Consider the following 27583-nt stretch of genomic DNA (forward strand, 5'->3'; position numbering starts at 1 on the left):
TCCCCCTGCCCTCCCGTGCCCAGGGCCTGAGCCTCCGGTCCAGGCTGCCCTCAGCCTGCAGCTGGGCAGAACCAGAAGGTCACATCTCACACTGAAGACTGAGAAGCAGACCCCCAGAGTGGGCTCCCCGGCTGCGGGACCCAGGACCCGAGACCCCTGACGCCCCACGGGGGTGTTGGAGCGGCAGCCTGCAGCAAAGGCTGGCACAGTGCTTCTCTGCCATGCACTTTGGGGTCCTGGCACCCCCAGAGCAGGAGGCTGAGTGAGACTCAGGGCCCGGTGTGCAGCCAAACACCTGACTGAGCCGGGCCGGCGCACAGGAAGCCTGTCTTGCTCCTGTGCTGTACCGGGCCGGAGCTGTCAAGTCCTGGCTCCAACAACATCTTGCTTCCTTTCCATTTGCATTTTGAGCTCAAGCCGTGTCTGCCTCTGGGGGCCGGCTAAGACACAAACAAAACAGCAGAGTCCGTTTGTTTTCACAGGCCGTAAGGTGCTTTAACGGTGACTTATTTTCATCTTGTCTTCTGTGCGCTGGATCCAGTATGTGAATCAGCGGAAGACATGTAGTGAAAAGATGCACTTTTGTGAGACATTATCAGGCAGAGAGAGGTCTAGAGTGAAAATACCTCGTCTGATGTTCTGGCTGAGACAGTGAGACGGTGAGCCTTCCAGGTCAGCCTGCTAAGCAGTCCTCACACCTTCTGGTCCGAGGCCCTGACAGGAGCAGTTATGGAGGGCCAGGGTAATGTTGGCTGTCGGCCGACACCCACCATTGTGGAGCATGTTGACAGAACCCATTTTGAAATGCGGTGTTTCCCAAAAGACGTTTGCAATCACAAACGCATTGTTTGGAGTTGGTGCAGAGCTCTTAAAGGCCTGGCTTCCTAAAATACAGCTGGCTCTCCTGCAGGGCTCTGCACCCCGTCCGTCTGTGGGACAGACAGGCTGTCCTGTGCATTTCAGGAGGACGTTTGGCCTCACATGTATTGGTCGGACAGGAAGAAATGTGTTAATGTCTTTTCAGAGAAGTGTGCACATCTTTCTCCAATACCTCACTCAGACTGCACCAGTGAGCCTTTCTTTCTTCCCTTCTTCCTCCCTGCCCCCTCTTTCCTCTCTCTCTCTCTCTCTCTCTCTCTCTCTCTCCCCTCTCTCTCTCTTCTGCTCTCTCACTCTTCCTCTCTTTCTCCCTTTCTCCCCTCTCTCTTATCTCTTGTTTTCTCTCTCTCTGCCTCCCCCTCTCTCTCATCTTTTTCTCTCCCTCTCTCTTTCTCTCAACCTCTCCCTCTCTCCCCTCCTCCTGTCTCCAGAGCCCTGCACAGCTCTGGGTTACTGCGTTGAAGGAGGTTGGGCCTTGCACCTTGAAGCCTTAGATGTGCAGGTCTCTGCACAGCCAGTGCCGTCTGGAATGGGGACTCTACAGCCAAGTCAATAAAACCCTGGTACAGGGAGAACTATTTATTTTATCGGCCCTCTATTTCCTTTTATTTTCCTTTCGACACTGAGAGACAGAAAGGACAGGAGAGGCACCACAGCACTGCTCCAGTCCTGTGAAGCTCCCCCTGTGCAGGTGCTCCCACGTGATGCCCAGGGCTCAAACCCAGGCCCTTGTATGTGGTGACACATGCACTCCCCTGGGTGAGGGGTGAGCCCCCTCCTCACCCCTGAGCTTTCTTCTTAGTTGTGGTGGCTTAAGTATTGGGCCCTCCAGACCTGCCTGCTGCCTGCACAGTGAGGCAGAGAGAGAGCCCCCCCCAGGCCCAGCTGCCCCCCTTTGATGTGCTCCAGCCAAGAACAGGACCCCCAAGCTCCCTGCTGGGACCTGCTTCTCGGGCAGGTGCCTGCCAGGCCAGTGTGTTTGGCGTGTGTGGTTGGCATGTGTGGTTGGCGTGTGCCGTGAACACCCGTCTGTCATCCCACAGGGTCTCCTGGGATGGGCTGGGAGAGCTGAGGATCCGGAGCCCCCGGAGAGAGGACCAAGGGACCTATGGGTGCACCTCCTCAGCTGTGCTGGGCACCACCCGACACTCCACTCTGCTGTTCGCAGGTAGTGCCTGGGGGCTGGTGGCAGGGGTGAGGGGCAGGGGATAGGGTGTGTGAGGGGCTCTGGAGGGGGAGGGGAGAGTGCGGGCCACTCAACAGTGACATCTGGAATGGCTGTTGACAGAAGCCGCACTCCTCAGGGTGGGTGGATGAGGCTGGCGGCCTGAGCTGGAGCCAGATCCAGGGACTTGTCGCTGGTCTGTGTTGCTGCCAGTGGGGGGAGGGGCAGCTGCTGGGAGCTGGGGTGACCACACCTGGGGCCTCGAGGGTTTCCGGGGCTTCCTGGCAGGGTCCCCAGAGAAGAAGGGTCCTCCTTCAAGCTCCACAGGCAGGAACACTGCTGAGCCTGGGACAGCAGGGTTTGAGCTGTGCAGGTCAGCTTGTATTTGGGTCTCCTGCAGAGAGACAGACCCACAGCCAGCATCAGGGGACAGGAGGTGGCTCATCTGGTAGAGCGCACACCTTACCTGCTCAAAGACCTGGAGTCAAGTCCTGGTACCACACAGCAGCACCGTGGATGGACCACATCAGGGGAAGCTCCGTGAACAATGGAGCAGTACTGTGATGGCTCTCTTTCCCACACTCTGTGAGGGGAAAAGAAAGGCCACTGTGAGCAGTGGACTCAAAGCCCCAGCAGGAAATAACTCAACAAAGAAATTGTGTCTGTCCATACCGTGCAGAGCTGTGAGGCATCTGAGCATGTTCTTTTGGGGCTTGTCCTTTTAATCATATTTAATGATTTCACACTGTTTTAGCAATGTTCTGGTTTCAATAAGAGCATTTGCTTCAGGCTCCTTTTCATAAGGATCATAAATACAGCGTCTGTATTTGCAGTGCAGCTTCTAGTCCCTGGCAGGCTTGCACCGGGACATGGAGGGAGGCAGAAATTACAGGTGAGGTTTCTACAGTTGAGCTCCACCCCCACCCCCACCCCACTCATGGCTCAAAGTGGCCGTGCGGATTCTCCTTCGAGTCCCCCCCGGTCATTCATCCTCAGGACTGTCAGAACACTGCCTGCTCTTATTGCGTATCCAAGCAAGGCTAGGCTTAGCTACTCAAGTCCACATACAGAGTTTAACTCCCAATGCTGACCTGCCCGGGAACTGGAGGAGGTCCTCAGGCATATGATCTTCTCTCAAAGGGACTGTTAGAGTTGGGGGTTGGCAGCACTTCTTGTGCCAAGAAAGACGACGGCTCTCCCTGCCTCCTGGTATGTCCAGCTTCTGTGTGGGGGCGCTGGGGAAAGGAAGGGCCCCGTGCTGGCAGGGTCACATGGCTGGTTCTGGAAGATCCTCGAGCCTGGTCAGATTGGTTCTGAGTCCGCCCCCAGGCCTTGCTCTGCACCCTGAGCCTCCTGGGGGGACCTCACACTGAGATTGGCCCCGCGCCCCAGGACTCCTGAGCGCCAGAGTGTGCCCTGGCACAGGCACTGTGGAGTCCAGAGTCTTGGCTTCAACTTCCTTTGCTCTCCAGCTTCTGAATTCCTTCCTTTCAAGTTGTCGGAGAGGGTCTCATTCTGAGTTTGGACCCCCCCTCCAGAGTACCAGCGTGGTCTGTTATGGTGTTGCTGTTGGTGGTCAATTATGCTGTTGCGGTTGGTGGTCTGTTATGGTATTGCCGTTGGTGGTCTGTTATGCTGTTGCTGTTGGTGGTCTGTTATGCTGTTGCTGTTGGTGGTCTGTTATGGTGTTGCTGTTGGTGGTCTGTTATGCCGTTGCTGTTGGTGGTCTGTTATGCCGCTGCTGTTGGTGGTCTGTTATGGTGTTGCTGTTGGTGGTCTGTTATGGTGTTGCTGTTGGTGGTCTGTTATGGTGTTGCTGTTGGTGGTCTGTTATGCTGTTGCTGTTGGTGGTCTGTTATGCTGTTGCTGTTGGTGGTCTGTTATGCTGTTGCTGTTGGTGGTCTGTTATGCTGTTGCTGTTGGTGGTCTGTTATGCTGTTGCTGTTGGTGGTCTGTTATGCTGTTGCTGTTGGTGGTCTGTTATGCAGTTGCTGTTGGTGATCTGTTATGCTGTTGCTGTTGGTGGTCTGTTATGCTGTTGCCTTTGCAGAAGCCGTGTCCCTTCACTGTCAGTCAGATCGTCCATCTGTGCTGTCACCAGTCATCCACCTGTCCGTGTGTCCATTCACCCCGTGTCCATCCATTCATCCCTCCACTTGTATATCCAGTTCTCCACCCATCATCCATCAGTGTCCACCTATCCCTCCACCCATCTGTTATCCATCCATCCATACACCCACTTATCCATCCATTTATTCACTTATCCATCCAACCATACACCCACTTATCCATCCATCCAACCAACAAACCATCCATCCACCCATTTATCCATCCATCCATCCATCTACCCACTTGTCCATCCATCCATCCATTCACACACCCATCCATCCATCCAGCCAACCATCCATCCACCTACTTATCCATCCATCCAACCATCCATCCACCCACCCACTTATCCATCCATCCATCCATCCATCCACCCACTTGTCCATCCATCCATTCACACACCCATCCATCCATCCAACCAACCACCCATCCACCCACTTATCCATCAATCCAACCATCCATCCACCCACTCACTTATCCATCCATCCATCCATCCACCCATCCATCCATCCATCCAACCATCCATCCACCCACTTATCCAACCGTCCATCCATCCAACTATCCATCCACCCACTATCTATCCATCTGTTCACAGACCCATCCACCCATTCATCCACATACCCACCCGCCTGTCCACTGGGTGTCTCCAGACTGGCCCCAGAAAGCACTGAAGGAGATCCACCAACATCCAGGACATGCCCAGCTCTGGGAGCTCAGCACAGTTTACCAAATGCAGCTCATTTCCAGGAGCACAAGCCTGGGCCTAACACTGTTTCCTGCTCCCTTTGAATTAAGAGGCACCTGTCATCTTATCTATTGAAAGAAACATCAGCAGGCCGGAGCTCAGCCACCTGTCCGTCGTGGTTGGAGGCATGGTGGAGGCAGCTGAGAGAACCACTGTGATGATCCAGTGTCCTGCCAAAGGTGAGTGTGCCCACCCAGTGGCTAGCCACTGGAGCCCTGGCTGACTGGCCACTGGTGCCCTGACTGACTGGCCGCTGGTGCCATGACTGACTGGCCGCTGGTGCCCTGCCTGACTGGCCACTGGTGCCCTGGCTGACTAGCCACTGGAGCCCTGACTGACTGGCCACTGGTGCCCTGACTGACTAGCCACTGGAAACCTGGCTGACTGGCCACTAGAGCCGTGGCTGACTGGCCACTGGAGCCCTGGCTGACTGGCCGCTGGTGCCCTGACTGACTGGCCACTGGAGCCCTGACTGGCCACTGGTGCCCTGGCTGACTGGCCGCTGGTGCCCTGGCTGACTGGCCACTGGAGCCCTGACTGACTGGCCACTGGTGCCATGACTGACTGGCCGCTGGTGCCATGACTGACTGGCCACTGGAGCCCTGACTGGCCACTGGTGCCCTGCCTGACTGGCCACTGGAGCCCTGGTGCTCGGGCTGACTGGCCGCTGGTACCCTGGCTGACAGGCCGCTGATGGCCTGACTGACTGGCCACTGGAGCCCTGACTGACTGGCCACTGGTGCCCTGGCTGACTGGCCACTGGCACCCTGGCTGACTGGCCACTGGAGCCCTGACTGACTGGCCACTGGAACCCTGACTGACTGGCCACTGGAGCCCTGGCTGACTGGCCACTGGCGCCCTGCCTGACTGGCCACTGGTGCCCTGCCTGACTGGCCACTGGTGCCCTGGCTGACTGGCCACTGGAACCCTGACTGACTGGCCGCTGGAACCCTGGCTGACTGGCCACTGGAACCCTGACTGACTGGCTGCTGGTGCCCTGGTTGACTGGCTGCTGGAGCCCTGGCTGACTGGCCACTGGTGCCCTGGCAGACTGGCCACTGGAGCCCTGGCTGACTGGCCACTGGTGCCCTGGCTGACTGGCCACTGGAGCCCTGACTGACTGGCCGCTGGTGCCCTGCCTGACTGGCCACTGGTGCCCTGGCTGACTAGCCACTGGAGCCCTGACTGACTGGCCACTGGTGCCCTGGCTGACTGGCCACTGGTGCCCTGACTGACTGGCCACTGGTGCCCTGACTGACTAGCCACTGGAAACCTGGCTGACTGGCCACTGGAGCCCTGGCTGACTGGCCGCTGGTGCCCTGACTGACTGGCCACTGGAGCCCTGACTGGCCACTGGTGCCCTGGCTGACTGGCGGCTGGTGCCCTGGCTGACTGGCCACTGGAGCCCTGACTGACTGGCCACTGGTGCCCTGACTGACTGGCCGCTGGTGCCATGACTGACTGGCCACTGGAGCCCTGATTGACTGGCCACTGGTGCCCTGCCTGACTGGCCACTGGAGCCCTGGTGCCCTGGCTGACTGGCCGCTGGTACCCTGGCTGACAGGCCGCTGATGGCCTGACTGACTGGCCACTGGAGCCCTGACTGACTGGCCACTGGCACCCTGGCTGACTGGCCACTGGAGCCCTGACTGACTGGCCACTGGAACCCTGACTGACTGGCCACTGGAGCCCTGGCTGACTGGCCACTGGCGCCCTGCCTGACTGGCCACTGGTGCCCTGCCTGACTGGCCACTGGAGCCCTGGCTGACTGGCCACTGGAACCCTGACTGACTGGCCGCTGGAACCCTGGCTGACTGGCCACTGGTGCCCTGGCTGACTGGCCACTGGCACCCTGGCTGACTGGCCACTGGAGCCCTACCTGACTGGCCACTGGTGCCCTGGTTGACTGGCCACTGGTGCCCTAGTTGGCTGCCTCACCTGCAGGCTGGCAACTCTGTCCAAGAGGAGCTGGGCCAGCTGATGCTCCATGCTCCAGCTGATACTTCACTGCTTGTGAAGCTTTTCCACCGCAGGTGGGGACCAGGGACTTGAATCCAGATCCTTGTGCGTGGCAACACGCACACTTAACCCCACCACACAAATGGATGGATTTCTATATCCGCAATATCATAGCACAAAGGCCCGTTTGAGCCGTAGCACTTTTTCATGTTTCATTTATTTTACTTGGTTTATTTGCCCCCGGTCATCGCTGAAACTTAGTGCCCACGTGGCGACTCCATAGTGCCTGCGACCTTTGTTCCCTTTGTCTTTATTTTTCTGACAGATAAAAGGAGAGGAGAGGGGGAGAGAGAAAAAGACACGTGCAGCAGTGTTCCATTGCTAGTGACATGTTTCCGCAATGTGGGGGCTGGGGACTTAAGCCCAGGCGCTCATGCCCAGTGCTGTGTGCTCCCCTGTGTGCCGCCACCCGGTCCACACCCTCCTCCTTTTAGACACCTCAGCTCTGCTCCCCCCCACCCCCACTCCCATGGGGCACCAGGACTCAAACCAAGGGCCTCAGCTCCTGGGAGGCATGTATTTGCCAGGTGAGCTACCTCTGGGCCCCCATACAGCTTTTCTCCCCGTAAGAAAAAACAACAACAAAGAGAGGGGGGCAGGTGGCGGCGCACCTGGTTGAGTGCACACATCATAGTGTGCAAGGGCCTGGGTTCAATCCCCTGGTCCCTACCTGCAGGGAGAAGCTTCATGAATGGTGAAGCAGGGCTGTAGGTGTCTCTCTGTCTCTCTTCCTCTCTGTCTCCCCTCCCATCTCAGCTTCTGTCTGTCTGCATCCAAGAATAAATAAATAAATGTAGAAAGAGACCCCCAAAATGCAAAGGAAAACCCTTGGGAACACACAGCCCTGCGGGGTGGGTCCCGCTGTGAGGACTCGTGCACACCTGGCCCCGCTTCACCCAGCTGCGGTGAGAGGCGTCTACACTGCTCCTTCAAGAGCAACACCGCCCTGCTCAGCGAGTGGTCTGGGCAGCGGCCCAGTGGGCAGGGTCACAGCAGCCACAGAGCCGGGGTTCGGCCCCCGCACTGCACCCACAGCCGGCCAGGGTGCAGGAGACCGAGTGTGCCAGCCAGCCCAGGGCCATGCCGGGGACCTCGCAGTGAGTTCATGCCCAGCCCCACTGTACTCAGTGCGGGCCCCCTGCTCCACGGCTGCCCCTGGGGGGCCGTCCTGCCGTCCGTTTGTTCAGCTGTCTGTCCGTGCGGCAGGATGAGCCATAGGAAAGGGGTCTCTGAGCAGGGGGAAGAGCGTGAGGGGCTCTTGCTCACTGCCTGTCTCTTTCATCCCAAGGCGTGCCTGTCCCCACCATCACCTGGCGCAGGCAAGGAGCCTCTCTGGGAGATGCCATCTCTCTCCTCAACGGGTCCCTGCTGGTACAGAGCCTGTCCCCCCAGCTGCAGGGCACCTATGTCTGCATGGCCAGCAATGTCCTCGGCGAGGCCACGGCTGCCTCGGCGCTGGTCCTGCTGGGTGAGTGACCGCCGGCTGGCTGGGTAGATGGGTGGGTGACGTCCCCTCCTGCCTGGCAGCCCAGGGTCTGGGGCTAGCTCACGTCCCGGGACTCTCACCCGTCACGCTGGGCCTCCCATGGGTCTCCACTGGATGTGGCCCATCTCTGCTTCAACCCTGCCCGGGGCTCCTGCCTCCCCCAGACCCTCCGGAAGCCCGCTGGGACGAGTCTTACTAGCGGGGGGTGCTGCAGATGGAGCCCACCCACTGAACAGCCACGGGTCCAGCTTGCTCTGCCAGGGCCCCCTTCTTCCCTCCATCTCCCTCCCTCTTCCTCCTCCACTTCTTCTCCCTCTCCCTCCTCCTCTTCTCCCTCCTCTTCTTCTTCATTCTCTTTTCCCTCCTCTTCCTCTCACTACTCTCCCTTCTCTTCCTCCTCCTCCTCCTCTTCCTCTCCCTCTTCCCACTCCTCCTCTTAGTCCTCTCCTCCCTCTTTCTCTCCTCCTTTTCTCCCTCTCCCTCTTCCTCGGGGCGCCTCAGCTCGGGCTGGAGTTAAGCCACATCTGGCTGGGCCCCAGCTGTCTGCTTCTTCCTTTTTCTCAGAACAGAGGCCACCCGTTGGCGACACTGTGCTTCCCGAGGCCCAGAGGAAGCTGCGGCTGTGGGCGCTCGGCCTCCGTCGCCCGGGTGCAGGTCTGGGCTGCGGGCTTGTCCTTGTGTGAGGCCTGGGGAGAAGGGCATCAGTTCAGAGGCTGAGTGCGTTCTCCTTTGCAGTTAGTGAGACTCGGGGTTGGGAGGTGGCTCCCCCGGCAGAGTGCACACTTACCATGCACAAGGACCCGGGTTCAAGCCTCCGGCCAGCCCACGGGAGCACCTGCAGAGAGAAGTTTCCTGAGCAGTGGTGTCTCTCCTCCCCTCCACCTCTCTCTCCTCTCTGTCACCGTCTGTCTTTAAAATAAACACAGAGCCCGCCAGGGGCAGTAACTCGTGCAGCCGTGGAGCTCCAGCGGACACTCCGGTGACAAAGAATAGGTGAGGTTCTTCCCGGGAGCCGGGACCCCTTTCTCCTCACCCCACCCTCTGGCTTCTCCTCCACAGAGACCTTCTGGGAGCCAGGGAACTGGACGCACTGCTCTGCCACCTGTGGCCACCTGGGCGTCCGCCTGCAGAGACCCCGGTGCATGAGGGCCCTCGGGCAGGAGGTGCGGGAGGCACTGTGTGCACACCTGCAGAAGCCGCCCAGAGCCCTGAATCCCTGCCACACCCGGGACTGCCCGGCCAGGTACACGGGCCTGCCCTCCGCCACCTGTGCTCGCTGCCGTTGGAGTGGCAGAGGTTGGCACAGCAGTGCTGCCCCTGTCTGCAGGTGGGCAGGCGCCTCTCCCCACAGAGCAGAAGATCAGACTGAGAGGGAGGAAAGGCCCCCAGGGCTCCACTGACACTACTGACTCCTCCACACACACCTGGGCTGCTGTGGAGAAAGGGCCCCCCTCAGTTCCAGTCTCAGCCTGAGTCACCCACCTGGGCTGCTGTGGAGAATGGGCCCCCTCAGTTCCAGTCTCAGCCTGAGTCACCCACCTGGGCTGCTGTGGAGAATGGGCCCCCTCAGTTCCAGTCTCAGCCTGAGTCACCCACCTGGGCTGCTGTGGAGAATGGGCCCCCTCAGTTCCAGTCTCAGCCTGAGTCACCCACCTGGGCTGCTGTGGAGAAAGGGCCCCCCTCAGTTCCAGTCTCAGCCTGAGTCACCCACCTGGGCTGCTGTGGAGAATGGGCCCCCTCAGTTCCAGTCTCAGCCTGAGTCACCCACCTGGGCTGCTGTGGAGAATGGCCCCCTCAGTTCCAGTCTCAGCCTGAGTCACCCACCTGGGCTGCTGTGGAGAATGGGCCCCCTCAGTTCCAGTCTCAGCCCCCTGAGTTGCCCACCTGGGCTGCTGTGGAGAATGGCCCCCTCAGTTCCAGTCTCAGCCTGAGTCACCCACCTGGGCTGCTGTGGAGAATGGCCCCCTCAGTTCCAGTCTCAGCCTCCTGGGATGCCCACCTCTTTTAGCCACTCAGGTGGCACCTCCGTATAATTCCATCCCCAGAGGTAGTCCCCCTGGGGGGTGCTGCTCCCCAAGTCACAGAACATGTGACAATCAGTCTGGGAGAACCCTGTGCTGCTGGCAGGACCTTGGAGACAGTGACTAAAGCTACTATTTCCATGAAAACAGTCTCCATGGAGATGGTTCTCACAGAGATGGTTCCCATGGATACTGTTCCCATGGACACAGTTGCTGTGGAGACTGTCACTATGGAAATTTTTCACAAAGATGGTTGTGTTGCTATGGAGACATGAAGACTGTTGCTTTGGAGACAGTTGCCATGGAGACCATTGCTATGAGGGCTACTGCCATAGAGACATTTGTCATAGATACTGTTCCCATGGGGACAGTTACCACAGATACTGTTTCCATGGAGATGGTTGCCATGGATTCCATTACCATGGAGACCCTTCCCATACATACTGTTCCTGTGGAGAAAGTTCCCAGGTAGCCCCTTCCCATGTGTTGCACCGGAGTCAGCTGTGATGTTGAGGTCCACTCTCCACTGGCATGTCTGTCCCTAGGTGGGTGACGAGCGCATGGTCCCCCTGCTCTGTGTCTTGCGGTGACGGTGTGCACGGCCGGCAGGTGACATGCAGGCGCACCAGGGCCGATGGCAGCGAGCAGGAGCTGGCGCCTCAGGCCTGCAGCCCCAGCGACAGGCCCCTGGGGAGAAGGCCCTGCTCTAGCGCCCCCTGTGCTCAGCAGGTCCTGAGAGCAGAGGGCCAGGTAAGGCCCACAGGCCTGCTGTGAGTCCCCTTGTGACCAGCGCTCCCATTTTACCTTGGGGGGGGGGGGTTCTGCTGGCTCTCTGGGGCGCATCTGCCCTCAGGGCTGCCTTTGGAAGCCATCGCCCCTCTGTCTCCTGGCATAGAGGGAAGCCGGGTGGGTCCATGGGGACAGGGCAGGTGGCAGGAGCTCAGAGATGGCTGGAAGGGGGAAAAGGGTGGCCAGCCTCTCACCTTGTCCAGACCCCAGCCAAGCTGTTTCCCCTCTGCCGAGAGGCTCAGGAACCATCCTGTGTAGCTGGAGGCTCTGTCCTTTCTCCCGCCCACCAGCCAAGCAGGGCTCCCCATGGAGGGCCAGCTTTGGCTCCGAGCACTTTCCTTTCTGCACGGGACCTCCTGGGAGCAGGACAGGCCTTGCCCCACCCTTTCCCTCAGGACACACACAGCTTATGGGGGAAGGAGTGAGGAGAGGGGAGAGGCCGACTTTGGGGCTCCAGGTGTGGCCAGCAGGGTGTGAGGCAGGCTGGCCTGCTGTGCTCTGTTCCAGTGTCCTGCACGTTGCCGGGCCCCCAGGCTGCCTCCCGCGGTCTGTCCACACAGAGTCGACTCAGGCTCCGGCAGCGAGGACCACAGGTACGTGCCCTCCAGCCGTGGCCACAGCACCAGAGGGGGCTCCTTCCCCCTCCAGCGGGCTCCCCCAAGACGCCAGCATCACACTAGGCATCATGGGAATAGGCTCCTCTGCTCACAGCCAGGATGCCGGGTATCTGCAGGGAGAGTAGAGAGCCTCGTGGCTGGGTGGTGATGTCCTATGTGGCACACTGGCCCCGCCAGCAGATTCTAGTCCAGGCTGCCCAGGACGCTGTCCTGTCTGCCACAAGCTGTCCTGACGAGGACGAGGATGGTGGCTGCATGGCCTGGAAGAGGAAGTGTCTCACCCCTGGGAGCACACGTCGGGGTGGGGGTGGGTAGCTCACCTGGGCAGTGTGCCTGCTTCACCCTGTGGAGAGAGGTCACTGCACCATCCACACTTCCCTGTGGTGCCAGAGCTCGAACCCAGGGCCTTACAGCCAAACAGGTGCATGCTCTCCTGGGTGATCTGCCTACTGACAGATGCAGAAAGCGTGTGTTTACTCTATTTTACTTTTTTTTAATTTTCCCTTTTGTTGCTCTTGTTGTTGTAGTTATTGTTGTTGATGTTGTCGTTGTTGGATAGGACAGAGAGAAGTGGAGAGAGGAGGGGAGGACAGAAGGGGGAGAGAAAGACAGACACCTGCAGACCTGCTTCAACACCTGTGAAGCGACTCCCCTGCAGGTGGGGAGCCGGGGACTCAAACCGGGATCCTTACGCCGGTCCTTACACTTCGTGCCACGTGCACTTAACCCGCTGCGCTACCGTCCGACTCGCTCTTTTACTTTTTATTGATTTTTAACCAGGGTTATTACAGAGGGCTTACACCTGCATGATTCCACCACTCCTGTAGTTTTTTTATTTGTTTGTTTTTTGAGAAGAAAGAAGAGAGTGGAGACACCCCACAACAATGCTCTGCTCATTTTTGAGGCTTCCTTCCTGCAGGTGCTCCTGTGTGGTGGCCAGGGACTCGAACCCAGATCCTTGTGCATGCAAATGTGTACTGTTTACTGGGTTAGCTACCACCCTGCTGCCCCCGTGGACTTTTTTTGTCAGTCTGTCTGTGGCAGCAGGGGCCAGGAGCAGCAGGACAGACCACCCTCCATCTGTGTGTCTGTCTGGGGCAGCAGGGGCCAGAGCAGCAGGACTGACCACCCTCCATCTGTGTGTCAGTCTGTCTGTGGTTCTCCCTGCAGGCCCGTGAGGGGGAACTGTTCGGCCTCGACCTGCGATGGGTGCTGGCGCCTTGGGCCCTGGAGGTCCTGCCTTGCTGCCTGCCCTGGGGGCATCCAGTCACGCAGGGTGGACTGTGTCCATGCCGGGAGCTGCCGGCTGGTGGCCGAGGGCCGCTGCGTGCTCAGCAAGAAGCCCACCTCCTGGCGACGGTGCCCAGGCCTCTCACAGGTATGCCTGCCTGTTGTTTTCGCCAGGCTGGCTTCACGGGCGGGTAACAGATGACCCGGGACTCATGGCTGGGTTGTACGCAGTATCTCTTTATTCATGCAGGACACAGCGCAATCTATACCAAGCTAAGCTAAACTAAAAACTACAAACAATCTTGTCCTTATAAATATACTAGCCCAGTAGGGTGGGAACAGGATTGCGACGCAGAGAGGGTGGAGAGAAAAGTGACTGGTGAAAATCAGGGTATGACAAGGAGAGGGGGCAGAGCAGGCAAGAATTCTATCACTGAACCACCAATGCCCTGGAGGGAGGGTGGTGCTTGTTAACAGAGGGTATGTAAATAGAATACAGTGTTATGTAAATAGAATGCAGGGGGAATTAAACCAAATGAAACAGAAGGGGGTTTTAAAAGCAGAATTAGAAGCATACCAACACCTGCCCAGACTGGTCCTGATGGGCCCTGGACACTGACTGTGTGGGGAGGGGACAGGACGTCAGCATGGCCCTCCGGTGGCCTCCTGCCGGGCTCCTGTCCACCCACATGGTCCCCACTTCCTGAGTCATGCCTCTTAGGTCCTCAGCACCCTGGTTTCCTGAGGTGTGTGAGAGAAGCTGGAGGGTGGGGGAGCCTAAAGGCGGGAGCCGGCATGTCCCAGCCAGGTGGTGACCCCCAGGCTGCTGCCTGCTGGCTGGACTCGGGAGCTGCCTCTGAGGCGCCTCTATGCACACAGGTAGCTGCGCCTGCACCTGCCAGCACGGAGCCCTCCTAGCGCCCACTGCCAGGCTCCACCCACAGAGCTGCCGTCAAGATTCCACAACCCTGTCGAGCTCCTCCCCCCACCCCCGTGCCTCTCGCCCAGTGTCCAGGCCTCGGAGGAGGGAGGAGGCAGGGCCGCCACTGGCCCTGGCTGTGCATGGGGAGCCAGAGCTGGGGCCAGAACTGACACAGCATGGCCACCATCCTGTCCCGGATGCCCGGGGCCTGTCCCCCATGTGCCGTCTAACAGCATCTCAGGTCAGCTGTCCTGGGGCAGCGTGGCAGCCTGCTGCCCACGCTCACCTGCCCTCACCTGGGGAAAGGCTCTCTCTGCACAGCCCCCCAGGGAGCCACAGGGGCTGCTGGACGCCCTGCAGAGGGCGTCCAGCACGCTCCCACAAGTCCCAACTCTGTGCCTCTGCCTGTGGCTGACAGAGGCTCCTAGGGCAGCACTGGGGAGGGAGGCTGGATCCCTGTGTCTGAGGGTCCACATCTTTACGCGCTGTGAATGACCCAAGCTGACGACTGGAGCAGACAGGAAGGCCGAGGCTCAGCCCAGTGCCCTGAGGACTTGTCTTCTGGAACACTCGGAAGGCAGGACAGCAGACAGCAGGAAGAACTGTCCGTGGGGGACCCTCGGCCTCCAACCCCTAGACCCCTGGCAGAGAGCCGTCTGTCCAGGCTGGTCTGTCCTCCCTCTGCTGTGAGCCAGTGTTTGCTCAATTCAGGGTGAGGGAGGGAGAGGATGAGGCTGGGGCAGGCCTGGGACTGGCTGAAAGACTGGAAGTCGAGGCTGGGATGGGTCTAAGGGTGACGGGTGGGCCCGCGTCGGGGTCCGGCAGAGCTTGGTGAGGAAGGCTGGGAGGATGTTAATTAGCAGAGTGGGGGGGCTCCTTACGTACACCCTGTGGGTCATGGCTTTAGCTGGTGCACAGCCCCCCGAAGTGGTTGGACCCTGGAACCCAGGGCCCCTGGCAGCCACAGCACCACAGAGCAGTTCTTACTCTGTTGTGTGGAGAGAGGGAGGGAGAGACGCCACAGCTTGGCTCCAGCCTCCCTGGAGTCCTCCCTGATGTTGTCCACGGTGCTCCTGAGTGGTGCTGGGACTCAGACCCAGGACTTTGTGCACCGTGAAGCATGCGCTCTACCAGGGGAAGCCAGCTGGCAGCCTTCCAGCTTCATCGCTCAGTCACAGAGTAGGATGTGGCCCTGAGCATGGCCGGCGGGTGCACTGCCTGCCCTTGCTGGTGGAGCGTCTTAGATCAAGGCGGCCCCTCCCCTCCGTAGGCTGCTCCTTGTACACACGGTTGGTCCCACCTGCTTTAAAGGAGCTGTACTCCCCACGCAGCAGACAGAGCGGGCCTTGCGGGGGGGGGGGGGGTCCTCTGGGGAGCTGCCTTGCCCAGAGCTGCCCCTTACTGTGTCTGGCGTGGCTGTTCTGCCCTTGGGATGAGGCTTTTCCCGGCGACGGTCCTGTGTACTGTGTCACCGCAAGCTGCTGTCATTTCCCCAGAAATAAACATCCTCGGCTACTCGGTGGCATCCTGAGCGTGGCGCCAGCTGGTTTGCGTCTGTCTGGGCGGCCCGGATGGGGCAGAGCCCCGCTGTCTCTGCACACTGGCTCCCAGGCCCTCCGGCTCCCTTTCTCCCTGTCCCCGACACCTGCAGGCAGCGGCCAGGCTCACAGGGAATCAAGGACAGAAGCCAGGCTGGAAATGGATACATCCGGGTGGGGGGAGAGAGCATAATGATTATGCAAAGAAACTTTCAAGTCTGAGGCTCCAAAGTCTCAGGTTCAATTCTCTCGCACCACAAGCCAGAGCTGAGAAGTATTGTGGTAAAAAAAGAAATGGATACACTCTCACGTGATATATTATTGGAGAGGTGGGTCCTTACAGATGTGTGATTTCAGTGGTTCACCGTCCCTGGGCCGACTTTGTCACTCAGGCATAGAGAGAGGGAGAGAAAAGGAGAGACACCACGGCACCAATGTCCCCGAGTGCCTCTCACCCCCCCCACCCGAGGTCCAGGCACAGCCCTGGGCCTCAAAGGAAGGACATGCCCTCCCCAGGGAGCGTTCTCTCTGGCTGTGAGCACGGCCCTGGAGGGGCTGACAGGAGCCCAGGATCTTACTGCAGTGCCGGTAAGTGCCTCCCCGTCTGTGTGCCGAGTGTGTTGGTCCTGGAGAAAGATCTGGTCGTGGCAGGCAGGCCAGCCCCATGTCATGAGTCTGTGTGTGTGTGTGAGCATGTGTGTAAATGTGTGTTTTGCCTCAGCCTGCCCAGGACTAGTCGCTGTGGTGACTTGTGGTGGCTCTTTCCTGGGTGCATTTGCGACCTTCTAGGAGTGAACCTGGGACATCCCTGCGTGGATGTGGGGCTTTTGCAGGTGGTGGAGTGGACACAGGGACCCATTTTTAGTGAGCGGTGGTCTAGGACACAGGTGCATGGTGGGTAGGGGGGCAGACAGCACAGGGGGACACAGGGTTTGTCCAAGGGTGGGAGCTCAGGGAGGCCTCAGAGCAGCCGGGAGGAACCACCCTGCAGAGCTGCCTGGCCTCGGCCTCCAGTGGCCGCCGGTGCTTGCCATGGCCTTGCCCGGGGTGTGCGCCTTAAGGGGGTGGCCGGGAGTGAGCCCAGGGCTTTGTGCCGGTGAGAGCTGAGCTGCCTCCCTGGCAGCTTTCTGGGCCTTTCAGATGGGGGAGGGGTCTGAGCACCCAACATCTGGGGAGGGGCTGGGGCTGGGGGGTGGCTGCAGTGTGGATGCGGGACAGGGGCTCCTGGTGAGAAGGAGCTCTCCTGACAACAACAGGCTGACCCGGGTACAGGCCCACAGGGCGGGCAGGAGACAGCTCCCCAGATAGGGGGCACCTGTTAGCATTCGTGAGGCCTCGGGTTCGAGCACCACAGCTCCGTCCGTGCATAAGCTTCACAAGCGGCAGAGCAGTGCTGTGCCGTCCCTCTCTGTCTGTCTGGTGTGCTGGAACTTCTCTCTCTCATCGGGAATGAACACATGCTTAAAAGTGACAATGGCTTTCTCTCCCAGACAGACCCGGGCACAAATGACTCCCTGAGCACCAACCCTCAGGTGACCCTTCATCGCTCTGGCACAGGATCCCAGCTCTGCCTGCCCTGACTCACAGGCAGACACCGAGGGGAAGAAGCACAAACTGCCTTGCAGTGATTAAGAGAACGTCACAGATGTAGCTAGGTTTCTTCTCAATTAAACACTTGTTCTGAAACCCCTCAGAGCTACAGGAGACGAAGCCTGTCATGAATCATACAGTCATTGATCAGAGGGGAAGGCACCTGGTGATCGAATCATCGGGAGTGATCCAGCGCCCGCAGACCCGTCTGCAAGTCCATCTTCTGTTCCGGTGTGCCCTCCCCCGCCCCCTCCCCCTTGCAGGTGTCCCCAACTCCTGCCCTTGTGGGATGAATCCTCTGCGCAATCCTCAGCCCCGTGTCTGAGCTCCGGCTCTCTGTGTCGGCTCCCGCGGGTGGGGCTCGGAGGTGAGACTTGCCAGGTGGCACTTCTGGTCAGAGCAAGCGGGTGAGCGTGGAGTCCGGTGCAGGCGACTGTCTGGTCAGCTCTTGTCTCTTATTCTGCCTCAGGGGCTTTGCTGGGGCTTGGGGCTCCATTCCAAGTTGCTCACCACCCCTGACAGACACTACTGTTTATTCAGTCCTCAAGGGACAGAATGAGAGCGAGGGGAGACACCGTGGCAGCTCCCCACCACTCACGAAGCTGCCCGTTTGCACGGCTATTCCGTGTGGTACCAGGGGCTCGAACCCAGGCCTCAGGCTGGATGAAGGGTGCTCTGCTGGGCAAGCCCTCTGCAGGCCACGCTCGCTCGTGGGCTTCTGGCCTCTGTTCAGCACTTGCACATGTGGCTTCAGGAGGCTGTAGCCGGGCTCCTGGCAGGGGCCGAGCAGAGTCCTTTCAGATGAAGACACACCCAGCCTGAACTGCAGCCCGGGAAGGCACGTCTGGGGGTGAGCTCAGTGGGGCTTGAACCCGGGGCTTCCCCCGGTTCCCACGGGCAGGTCTGGAGGGGCCTCGTGACCTGGGGGAGTCCTGGGGTCCTGGAGTGTGTGGGCAGGTGCAGGCTGGTGAGCTGCGATGGCTGAGGCGGGGGGGAGGGGCAGGGGGGCTGCGGCTCAGGAAGGACTTGAGGCAGGCTTACGCAGTCACGGGAGGAGGCTGATTTCTGAGGACAAGCTGTGGGGTCTCCCTGAGCTGGAATTTCAGGCTCCGCTCTGGGCCGCGGGCAGCTGGTCAGCAGGCTTCGGCCGCGGGCACCACTGGAAGGAAGAGCCGGTGGCCCCGGGGGTCGGTTGTCTGGAAGATGTAGCCCGGGGGCTCCGGGTGGGCGGCAGGGCAAGCCTGGAGGCGCTTGGGCGTGAAGTGCAGGGCGTACGTGGTGCCCTGGGGGAAGGGGCCTGGGTTCCGGAGGGGCGCGGGCATCGGCCTGCAGCTCCTAGGGCCGGGAGCCAGGATGTGCGGCACGAAGTGGCATCGGGAGGTACTCAGCCCCTCAAACTTGACTTTGGGCAGCAGCATCTGGGGCTGCCTCCTCATTGGTGTGGGCCGGCAGCCCTCCCAGGCTGGGAAATCCTCCTGGGTGGTGCTCCGAGCCTGGAAAGGCTGGTGGCTGCTCCTCTGCACAGCAGGCCTGATGGGCACGGCGCGGGGAACCCGGAGGGGCACGAAGTCCCGGCGGCTGGTGCTGGCGGCCTCCATGGTCCCCTTGGGAGGCATGTACTCCACTGCCTTCCTGGGCCGGGGCGCAGACACCTCCCAGGGTGGGAAGCTCTCCTGGAACTCGGTGGTGCTGGCGAAGCGGCCGGGGCTGACCCTGGCTCGGGCGGGCCTGCAGGGCTGGGGCGGTGTGCCCGGGAGCCCCCGGAAGTCGCCACGGTGGGTGGTGAGGCCCTGCAGGGGCTGGCTGCTGGGTCTGTAGGCCTCCCGGGGCCTGGTCGGCCGGGGCTGCGGCTGGAGGGCCACGTAGTCCAGCCGGTGGCTCGTGTCCCCCTGGAAGGGCTCCGTAGGCCTTGGGGCGGCGGAGCGGGGTCTGCAGCCGCGCCCCCTCGGGGCCGGGGCCCGGTGAGGAGGGAAGTCGTCCTGGCATGTGGTCCGGTTGCTGAAACTCCCTTTGGGCGGAGTGTAGGCCTGCTGGGGTCTGCACAGCTCTCGTCTCTGCGGGGCCCAGGCTCTGTACTCGGCTGTGGAGAGAGCGCAGATGCCGTTCACACAGCAAAGGGCAGCCGCTTGCACCCGGCGGGCTTGCTCAGGCTCTGTGTGCCTCTGTGTGCCTCTCTGCCGCCCATGTCCTGCCACCTGTGCGGGTGCCCCTCCACCCACCTGGGCTCACCTGGCCACACACGGGGGCGTCTCCTGCTGCAACCTCCCCCTCACTCTGAGTGAAGAAGCCAACCCAGAGCAGGTACTGGGCATGGAGGCCCCGGCTCCTGTCACACTCACACTCACATTTTCATATGCACACACTCGTACTTGCACACTTAGACACTAACACACACTTCCACATACACTTAACACACGTTTTCACCAGCACACATTCATACACGTACCCATACACTTATATTCACACACACTTATACACATACACTCACATATACACACCTACACACACATTCACACATTCACAGACTCATACTTACACTCACAGGCTCATACTTACACTTACACACACTTACATACAATTACATAAACTCACATACACACACACACACACACACACACTCATAAATAACCCCAGAATGACGTGGCAAGTCTGCTACAGTGACATCTCACAGAAGGAGATCATGGGGTCGGGTCACACTCCATCCACGGGCCCCGCCCCAGAGCAGCCATGCCTGCCCTCAGCCCCCGCCTGCACAGGCTGCTCTGGCCTGTCTGCTCTGTTGCCGTCACACTCTAAACCCTTGTGCCAAGCGCAGTCCCGTCCCATATCGCCATTTTATTCTGCCGAGTTAAAAAGGAAAGAGTTCCTTTACCTGCCACTAGAGCCATTTCTGGGGACTCTCATTTCTGTCTGGCCTGATGTCCCTCCCGCATCTTCAGTGGAGTCCCCTGGCCGCTCTTAGTGTCCCCACCGCACACGTTCTGCACTCTGAGTACCTTCCCAGGTGATCTGTTCATTTCTTCTTTCTTTTTGAAAAAGGGTCGTTCTGCTTGGGGTTCTTGGAATGGCTGGACCTGGTGTCTCAGTGAAGGTGCTGGAATCCTCCGTGTCTGCGGGTGGAGCCTTGCTCTCTGTCTACAGCTGAGCCTGGCGCAGAAGGTGCCACCCTTGTGCCGGGTGTGCATGTGCCTGGCATGCCTGCTACTGCTGGGTCTGGGTGACGTGCCCTGTGCCTCTGGGCTTCCCATTTTTCTTTCTCTTTGTATCTGAGTATAGATCATTTCCACTAGCTTCAAGTTTACGGGACTTTCCCCCTCCTGGTTGTGCTGTCCACTTGTATCAAGCACATTAGCAGACTTAATTATTTTTTTCCTCCAGGGTTATTGCTGGGGCTCGGTGCCTGCACCATGAATCCACTGCTCCTGGAGGCTATTTTTCCCCTTTTTATTGCCCTTGTTGTTGTTTTTTATCATTGTTGTGGTCATTATTGTTACTGATGTCATCATTGTTGGATGGGACAAAGAGAAATGGAGAGAGGAGGGGAAGACAGAGAGGGGGAGAGAAAGACAGACACCTGCAGACCTGCTTCACCGCCTGTGAAGCGACTTCCCTGCAGGGTGGGGAGCCGGGGGCTCGAACTGGGATCCTTATGCCTGTCCTTGCGCTTCACGCCATGTGCACTTAACCCACTACACTACCGCCCGACTCCCAGACTTAATTATTTTTATGGACCTTTGGTGTGCTGTCGGTGCCGCGAGGCGCTCTAGCCCTCAGAGGACTGCTCAGTGAAGGCACCACGTGCCCATCCCCAGCGTTCCTGGCCACACAACCTCCTGCCCTTCCCACCACATCCAAAGGCTTCTGGGAACCACATGGTGTCATGGTCTGCCTCCCCCCCAGTTGCTCTGGCCTCGAAGAGCCACCCACCCCTCCCCTCCCTCTTTTCTTGCTCCTCTGTGAGGCTCACGCTCTGCCCAATGGCTGGGCATGAGGGGGAGACGTCTGTGTGTGATGTGGACACTCAGCTCCCTCTCCAGGCCTTTGTGACGGCTTCAGGGCATCCTGCGCACAGCCAAGTGTGGGCTCTGTATGTGCTGGTGACTCAAAGGACACCCAGAACTGCCCGGTCCTTCCCCGTCCCTCAGGGAGACCGGGGATCCACTCGTGCTCTTTTTGCTTGGAAGCCTTGTTTGGTAAGTGCGTGTGTGTGTGTGTGTCAGTGTGTGTGTCAGAGTGTGTGTGTATCAGTGTGTGTTTGTGTGTGTGTCAGAGTATTATGTGTGTCAGTGTGTGTGTGTCAATGTGTGTCAGAGTGTATGTCAGTGTGTGTGTCTGTGTGTGTGTGTGTCAGAGTGTGTGTCAATGTGTGTCAGAGTGTATGTCAGTGTGTGTGTGTTTCAGAATGTGTGTGTCAGAGTGTATGTCAGTGTGTGTGTCTGTGTGTGTCAGTGTGTGTCAGTGTATGTCAGTGTGTGTGTGTGTGTGTGTGTCAGAGTGTGTGTCAATGTGTGTCAGAGTGTATGTCAGTGTGTGTGTTTCAGAATGTGTGTGTCAGTATGTGTCAGAGTGTATGTCAGTGTGTGTCTGTGTGTGTCAGAGTGTGTGTCAGTGTATGTCAGTGTGTGTATGTGTCAGTGTGTGTGTGTGTCAATGTGTGTCAGAGTGTATGTCAGTGTGTGTGTGTGTCAGTGTGCGTCAAAGTGTATGTCGGTGTGTGTGTGTGTGTGTGTGTGTGTGTGTGTGTGTGTGTGTGTGTAAGAGAGCATGAGCCCAGGGGCACTTCCATTCTCTCTCTATATATATTTGCCAACAGTGTTATTACAATTCCACCATTTCTTGGTGTCATTTCCTTATTTTTTTTAGCACAGTGAAGGGGAAAAAGAGACAGGAAGAGAGGTAGGAAGGGGAGAGAGAGGGAGAGGAAGAGAGATGCACCTGCAGGTAAGGACTGGGGGCTTGAACCTGGGTCCTTGCGGGTGGCATTGCATGTGCTCTGCCTGGCCAGCCCCAGCTGGCCCTGGTTTCTCTCTCCTGTGCTGGGCCAGCCTGAGCTGCAAGCCAGCCCTGCGTGCGGGGCCTCAGAGGAGGCCCTTCTCCTCCCTCGGCGTCGGCAGTGGCGGCGGCAGACTCGGTCGCCCTGTGCCTCTCCCGCACGTGCTCCCGGTGCAGGCGGCTTGGTTTAGTTTTTAGCTCCAGGCCCGGTCCCACTACTGCCTGGCCAGCTCAGCTTCCTCACTCTTTTCATTCGAGAGACACCCCCACGCCCCCGTGCTGTGATGCTCCACAGTGCCGGGGCTCAGTCTCAGGGAGCCGCGGGCCCTGGTGTACGGCCGGCCAGCAGGAGCCCCTCTGAGCCTGGAGTGGGGGTGTTCCCCTGCGGGTCCTGGTGGCCCCTCCGCTGCAGACCCACCCAACCCCCAGTGTGGAGGGAACACTGTCCCTGGCTCTGCCCCCGGGCGCTGAAGGAGCGCGTGCAGGCGAGAGGCTGTGGCTACCTGCGGCAGACTTGCCGAGGGGTCAGCCCGGCCCAGCGGGGACACGGCAGCAGCAGGAGCAAAGCACGGGGTCTCCCACGGGCACAGAGCAGGTGCCCTCGGCACCCCAGCGGCCCTGGTTACCTCGGTAGGTGGGCACGGTGTCCACCTTCCCCTCCTGCACGCGGCTTCTGTGCGGGGGCCGGGCACGCGCCACGGGCTGCACCGGGTGCGGGTTGAAGTCCCGCCTGTAGGTGGTGCCCTGCTCCACGGCGCCCCCTGGCGGCTGATACTGCTCCGCGTCCCTGCGGCGGCGTCTGACCACCTCGTGAGGGCGGAAATCCGACCTGAAACAGACACTGGAGCATGGCCTCGCCGCTGGGCTTTCCCTCACCCTTTCTTTCTCTTTTTAGGAAGAGGGAGGGAGGGAGGAAGGGAGGAAGGAAGGAAAAGGGAAGGGAGAGAGGCCACAGCACAGAAGCTTCCTTTAGTGCAGTGGGGGGCAGGCTCAAAGCTGATCCCCACACCTGGCTGAGGCCGAGCAGCGCACCACCCAAGTGAGCTACGTCACCAGCCCCAGGGGCCGTCGGCTTCTAGTCCCTCCGCTGCACGATCACATTTCTCAGGGTTTCACCTGAAAGGTCTAAAGTGACACCGAGATGGTGACGGTTGAGAAACTACTTGACAGAAATAAGGGGACTCCTGCGGGCTCTGCTCTGTGACCACGGTGCAACCCCTCTACTCCTGGGCTGACACCTGAACCCTTTCTCAGAGACAGAAAGAGAGCAGAGCGGGAGGGGAGGAGAGGGGAGGGGGAAGAGACACCCTCAGAGCCGCGACCTGGCCCAGCCATGGGGAGGCTGCCCTGAGGGGACTGTCCCTAGAAAGAGAGTTCAGAGGCTGATACCGGGGCCCACAGAAAACGTCTCCAGATAATGAGTGTAATTGGATCACATGTAGAGAAACACTTGGAGGAGTTGAATTTGATTCCTCTTGGGAGAAGGCTCAGGAGAGAGAACCGTAGAGGCAGGCAAGGGGTAAAGCGTGTCCCTGAGCCACTCAGTCCGGCACCAGCCCCTCTCCCCCCGGCCTTGCCCCCTCCAGCTCTGCATCAGTGTCCCCGACCCTAACCCCTGACCCTAATCCCGGCCCCAACCCCACACACCAGCACGTCTCGCTCCCCACAGGCCCCCAGGAGCCCAGTGTGGACAGCTCGCCCACCTGCCACCCCCCGAGACTGACTCAGATGGGAGGACATGCTGTCCTCCTGGAGGGTGGCCAGGCAGGATGCCCCTCCGGACTGCACCTGCTCCTGTGTCTCCCCAGAGCTCATCCCTCCTGGACTCCACTCACTGTCACTCACTTTGGGAATTGCCGAGAGCCCAGAACTCGCATCCCTGGCGCTGCCGTGTGCTGGAGCAATGGTCTGGTCTTTCTCGGCAAGTCCAAGTTTTGCAGGGAACTAGTGCAGTGGTAGCACACGGGACTCCCGGCGCACACATATCCACAGCTGCAGCAGGCCCAGTGCCCTCTCCCACCCACAGCTCTGCTCCCGGGTGCTCTGGCTCCCTCTCTGCACCCACCCCACCACCCTGGGCTGCAGCCAGGCTCTATTGCTCAGAGGGGCCATGCCCCCCCCCCCCCCCCCGCTGATGGGACCTGCTCCACAGAGACGGAGGCCCCACCAGAGCCCCTGCAAGGCCGGTGGGATGCAGGTTCCCAGAACCGGGCCGCCGCCTGGCATTAGAGGTGCAACTCTACTCTCTGCCTGCTAAGCCTGCAAATGGCAGCTGACTCCGGCGAGAGTGCTCTGGTTGGAGCAGCTTTAGAAGCCAGGTGATGGAGAGCAGATGTGGGCAGGCCTGTGAGGCAGAAGCCTTTCCTTACAGATCCTTTAGCGTTCAAGACAGAGACAGAGAGAGAAAAAAAAGGCCCACAGCATCGAGGCTTCCTCCAATGCAGGGGGCCGGGCAAAGCAGTGCACTGCTCAGGTGAGCTATCTCGGCCCTGACAGGTCTTTTATGCTGAGTGTGCCTTGAACAGAGAGCTTCATGGTGTAAGTGAGAGAATCACCCTGGTGAGCCGCGGGGGCCACAGAGCCGGGCCCAGCAGCACAGGCCCTCGCGGGCAGGCCACACTGTGCCACGGGCACTGGGCATCGGGCAGGCTTCCCACACAGCACTGTGCAGCCCTCCCCCAGTAAGGGACAGAAGCTGCTTGCCGGGGTCTGGGGCCTGGCCTGGCTGAGGCTGCAGAAGGGGCTTCTCCGCGGAGCTGCACTGGGAGCTGCAGGGGAGCAGGAGGGAGAGCCAAGCAGGGCCCGGGGCGCCTGGACGGCGAGGAAGCCCACTGCCCACAGAAGAGGGGACCGTCCACGGTGGCAGGGCATCCTCCATGGGAGTTCAGGGAGGGCTCTCCTGTGTGTCGAGTGCAGGGACCGAGCCCACCTGTGGCACTGCTCCAGGGAAACCTGTTACTTCTTCCCGTTCCCGTTAGGAAGAGACAGGGAGCAGGAGAGACACCCAGAGAGGAGAGACGCCACCACACAGCCCCACCACTCAGGGCGCCTGTGCGCCCCCCAGGCGCCGTGCATGCTGTTCCCACGTGGTCCTGACGCTCGCACCCAGGGTCTCTCACATGGCTTCCCTGTGTGCTCTGGAGGGCGAGCTGCCTTCCGGCCCCAGGTCTGCTTTAGACTTGAGCAGGTTTAGAGGTGGGAAATCGGGTGGGAGGGGCAGAAGCAGCACAAATGCAGAGGACAGGAGGCGACTGCGCCCGGCTGGGAGCCAGGCTGGGACGGAGGCAAGCGAGCGGTTGTAGCAAAGTTAACACTTTATTCCCTATCTCTTTCCCGCGTTCACCAGCTGACTCCACTGGCGTCCTGCCGCTGACTTGTGCCTCTCGGGTGATTCAGAGAGCTTTAGGGCATCGGGCTTGTGGGGAGAGAAGCAAAGCCAAGAGTTTCTCGATATTTACTTAAATGTGGTGATTCCTTCCATCTTCCCGCGGCAGGCTGGCACTCTGGGCTTGGGTCTGAGGCTCTCGGGTGGGGGCACGCTCCCGTGTGGGGGGTACTTCTCCAGGTACTCGGTCGTGGGCCAGGACAGCCCAGAGTGCTCATAGATCCTGGTGGGTCCATGGGGACAGTGGTGGCGCCTGTGCAAACACAAGTCAACGGGGAGGTGGCCCCACAGAGCTGCTCCCACAGCCCTCAGCCCTCTGCAGACCTGAGCCCTGTCAGGGCTGCTCTGCTGAAGAATAAGAACAGTGCGCCCGCTTATTACAAATGAGCTTCTGCCCTGACTCCCAGCTGGGGTCTCCCTGCAGCATGGGCCGAGGCTGGACAGACAAGCAGGACCTTCCCCCACCCCTCAGCCCCCCAGTCCTGCACGCAGGGTCTGGACACAGCAGGCGGGGGTACTTGCCTGACTTGGCTGGGTGGTTTTGGGAGGCCTTTCCCACCGTCAGTGCTATCTGCCCCATTCTCCCAGCAATGCTGCGAGCTGCACCTGGCTAAGTCCCTTCACGCCTGCGAAGCCAGTGTCCCTCAGGCGGAAGTGCTGCCCCCCTCCCCAGGTCTCTGTCCTGTTTTGCTGCGCCCCTAATGGAGGGCTACACTCGCTGCCCGTTCTCTGCCCAGGGAGCCTGAGGCACAAGTCCTAGGACTTCTGCCCTTCTCGGGGTCCTCCTCCCTCCTGGAGCCGGTGTTGTCTGTCACCAGTCCTCATCTCGGAGAATCCCGGTTTCCTGGCATGAAACAGCCCCACGGTGGCTGGACTCAGACAAACGGCTGGGCACAGGGCAGAGAGGATGTCAGGACAGGGCGTCCTGACTCCCTTCTCTGCATGGGCCCTGGCAGCTCCTTGCCTGGGGCTGTTGGCGGAGGAGGACACATCACATCCCTGTCTAAACCAAATCTTTCTTCTTTTTATTTTTTAATATGTATTTATTTATTCCCTTTTGTTGACTTGTTTTATTGTTGTAGTTAAACCAAACATTTCACAGAAAAATGAAATTGGTGGCGGGGTCAGGGTGTGGAGGAGGAGGTGACAGGCAGGGAAGGCTGGAGGTTGCCCTGGCTATTTCAGCGCCTGGGGGTGGCCATCTCTGAGGGGGGCGTCTGCGAGGGAGCTGCAGGGTGGCCTGGCCGGGGTTCGGTCCCCGAGGGGGGCACTGGTCTCTCCTGGAGGAATGAAAGCCCCGGGAGCACAGCCAGGCCCTGGAGCCAGGAGCAGTTGTCACAGGGTCTCCCGGCTCGGAGAGGGGAGCCAAAAATACTGAAGACACCCGTTAGCCCCAGTGATGCTGCTCCAGCCACGGGGTGTAGAGCAACTTCAGGGCTGGGGAGAGACGGGCCTTCCTGCACACCGTAGGAGCAAATGCTAATCTCAGCCACCCTGCAGCACTTCTAGATGACAGAAAACTCTAGATGTCCTGAAAACTCTCGATTCTCCTCTGCAGAGATCCGCCGGGAAGTGACAGGCAGGTCTGACCCACCCTGTGCCTGCCGTGACCAAGGAAGGCCAGGGCTGTGTTTACAGCTGGGGGAGGTTGTCAGGTGGCTGTGGCCGGGCGGGGGAGGAGAGCAGGGGTGGCGGGGAGGGGGGCAGGACGGGCAACAGCTGCAAACACTCGTCCCTCTCCTCCTGCCAGCTCTGTCTCACTCTCCCCGTCCCTGTCCTTGCACTGCCCACCCTGCCTTGCTCTCCGTGCAGACTTCTCAGGTCCGCACACCCCAGGGCACCCAAGGGGTGGGGCCAGAGATGTGGGCAGTGTAGACTCAAAGCCATGGTGTCCTGCCCCAGTGCAGATGTGGTGTAGACCAGATCCGCACAAGTGGCCCTTGTGGTGTGGAACCCAGCAGTGTGCCCTGACCCTCCATGTGGACAGAGGACCCCACGTTGTGGACAGTGGCCTGAGGTGTGGACAGAGGGTTCAGCGGTGTGGACAGAGTCCCAAGGTGTGGACAGTGGCCTGAGGTCTGGACAATGGCCCAAGGTGT

At 59.8% G+C, this 27583-nt stretch overlaps 3 protein-coding genes across 8 annotated transcripts in view; 2 read left to right on the forward strand and 1 right to left on the reverse strand.

The window, feature by feature from the left end:
• Nucleotides 1-15494, forward strand: part of ADAMTSL3 (ADAMTS like 3) — a 68080-nt gene extending 52586 nt beyond the window's left edge. For 3 of the 6 annotated variants that reach the window (XM_060179510.1, XM_060179512.1, XM_060179513.1), the window contains exons 22-30: nucleotides 1923-2047; nucleotides 4946-5074; nucleotides 8203-8382; nucleotides 8965-9054; nucleotides 9460-9643; nucleotides 10967-11171; nucleotides 11718-11803; nucleotides 12998-13205; nucleotides 13937-15494. In XM_060179510.1, the coding sequence (XP_060035493.1) occupies nucleotides 1923-2047; nucleotides 4946-5074; nucleotides 8203-8382; nucleotides 8965-9054; nucleotides 9460-9643; nucleotides 10967-11171; nucleotides 11718-11803; nucleotides 12998-13205; nucleotides 13937-13975 (1246 nt within the window). In that variant the 3' untranslated portion in view covers nucleotides 13976-15494. Of the gene's footprint in view, nucleotides 1-1922; nucleotides 2048-4945; nucleotides 5075-8202; nucleotides 8383-8964; nucleotides 9055-9459; nucleotides 9644-10966; nucleotides 11172-11717; nucleotides 11804-12997; nucleotides 13206-13936 lie in introns of those variants that run through there. The other 3 variants (XM_060179511.1, XM_060179514.1, XM_060179515.1) reach the window with 3 other exon arrangements.
• EFL1 (elongation factor like GTPase 1) overlaps nucleotides 9555-27583 on the forward strand; it is a 49856-nt gene continuing 31827 nt past the window's right edge. Inside the window, exon 1 of the mRNA XM_060179518.1 lies at nucleotides 9555-9565. The gene's annotated coding sequence lies outside the window, so the exon portion shown is untranslated. The remainder of the gene's footprint in view (nucleotides 9566-27583) is intronic.
• Nucleotides 18143-23914, reverse strand: SAXO2 (stabilizer of axonemal microtubules 2). Its single transcript, XM_060179619.1, has 3 exons — nucleotides 23803-23914; nucleotides 22726-22986; nucleotides 18143-19187 (listed from the first exon to the last, which is right to left on the reverse strand). Exons 1-3 carry the CDS (start codon nucleotides 23912-23914, stop codon nucleotides 18241-18243), a joined length of 1320 nt encoding a protein of 439 aa, XP_060035602.1. The 3' UTR covers nucleotides 18143-18240.

The sequence above is a fragment of the Erinaceus europaeus genome, chromosome 20, assembly GCF_950295315.1.
Source record: "Erinaceus europaeus chromosome 20, mEriEur2.1, whole genome shotgun sequence".
Taxonomy (NCBI): Eukaryota; Metazoa; Chordata; class Mammalia; order Eulipotyphla; family Erinaceidae; genus Erinaceus; species Erinaceus europaeus.

Bases quoted from the DNA above. Each gene is read 5' to 3' on its own strand.
- SAXO2 (XM_060179619.1), bottom strand. From the start codon at position 23,914: ATGAGCTCTGGGGAGACACAGGAGCAGGTGCAGTCCGGAGGGGCATCC. The intron at 22,987-23,802 runs GTGGGCGAGCTG...CTTCCTAAAAAG, and splicing joins TCAGTCTCGGGGGGTGGCAG to AGAAAGAAAGGGTGAGGGAA. The intron at 19,188-22,725 runs GTAACCAGGGCC...CTCTCTCCACAG, and splicing joins CACCGTGCCCACCTACCGAG to CCGAGTACAGAGCCTGGGCC.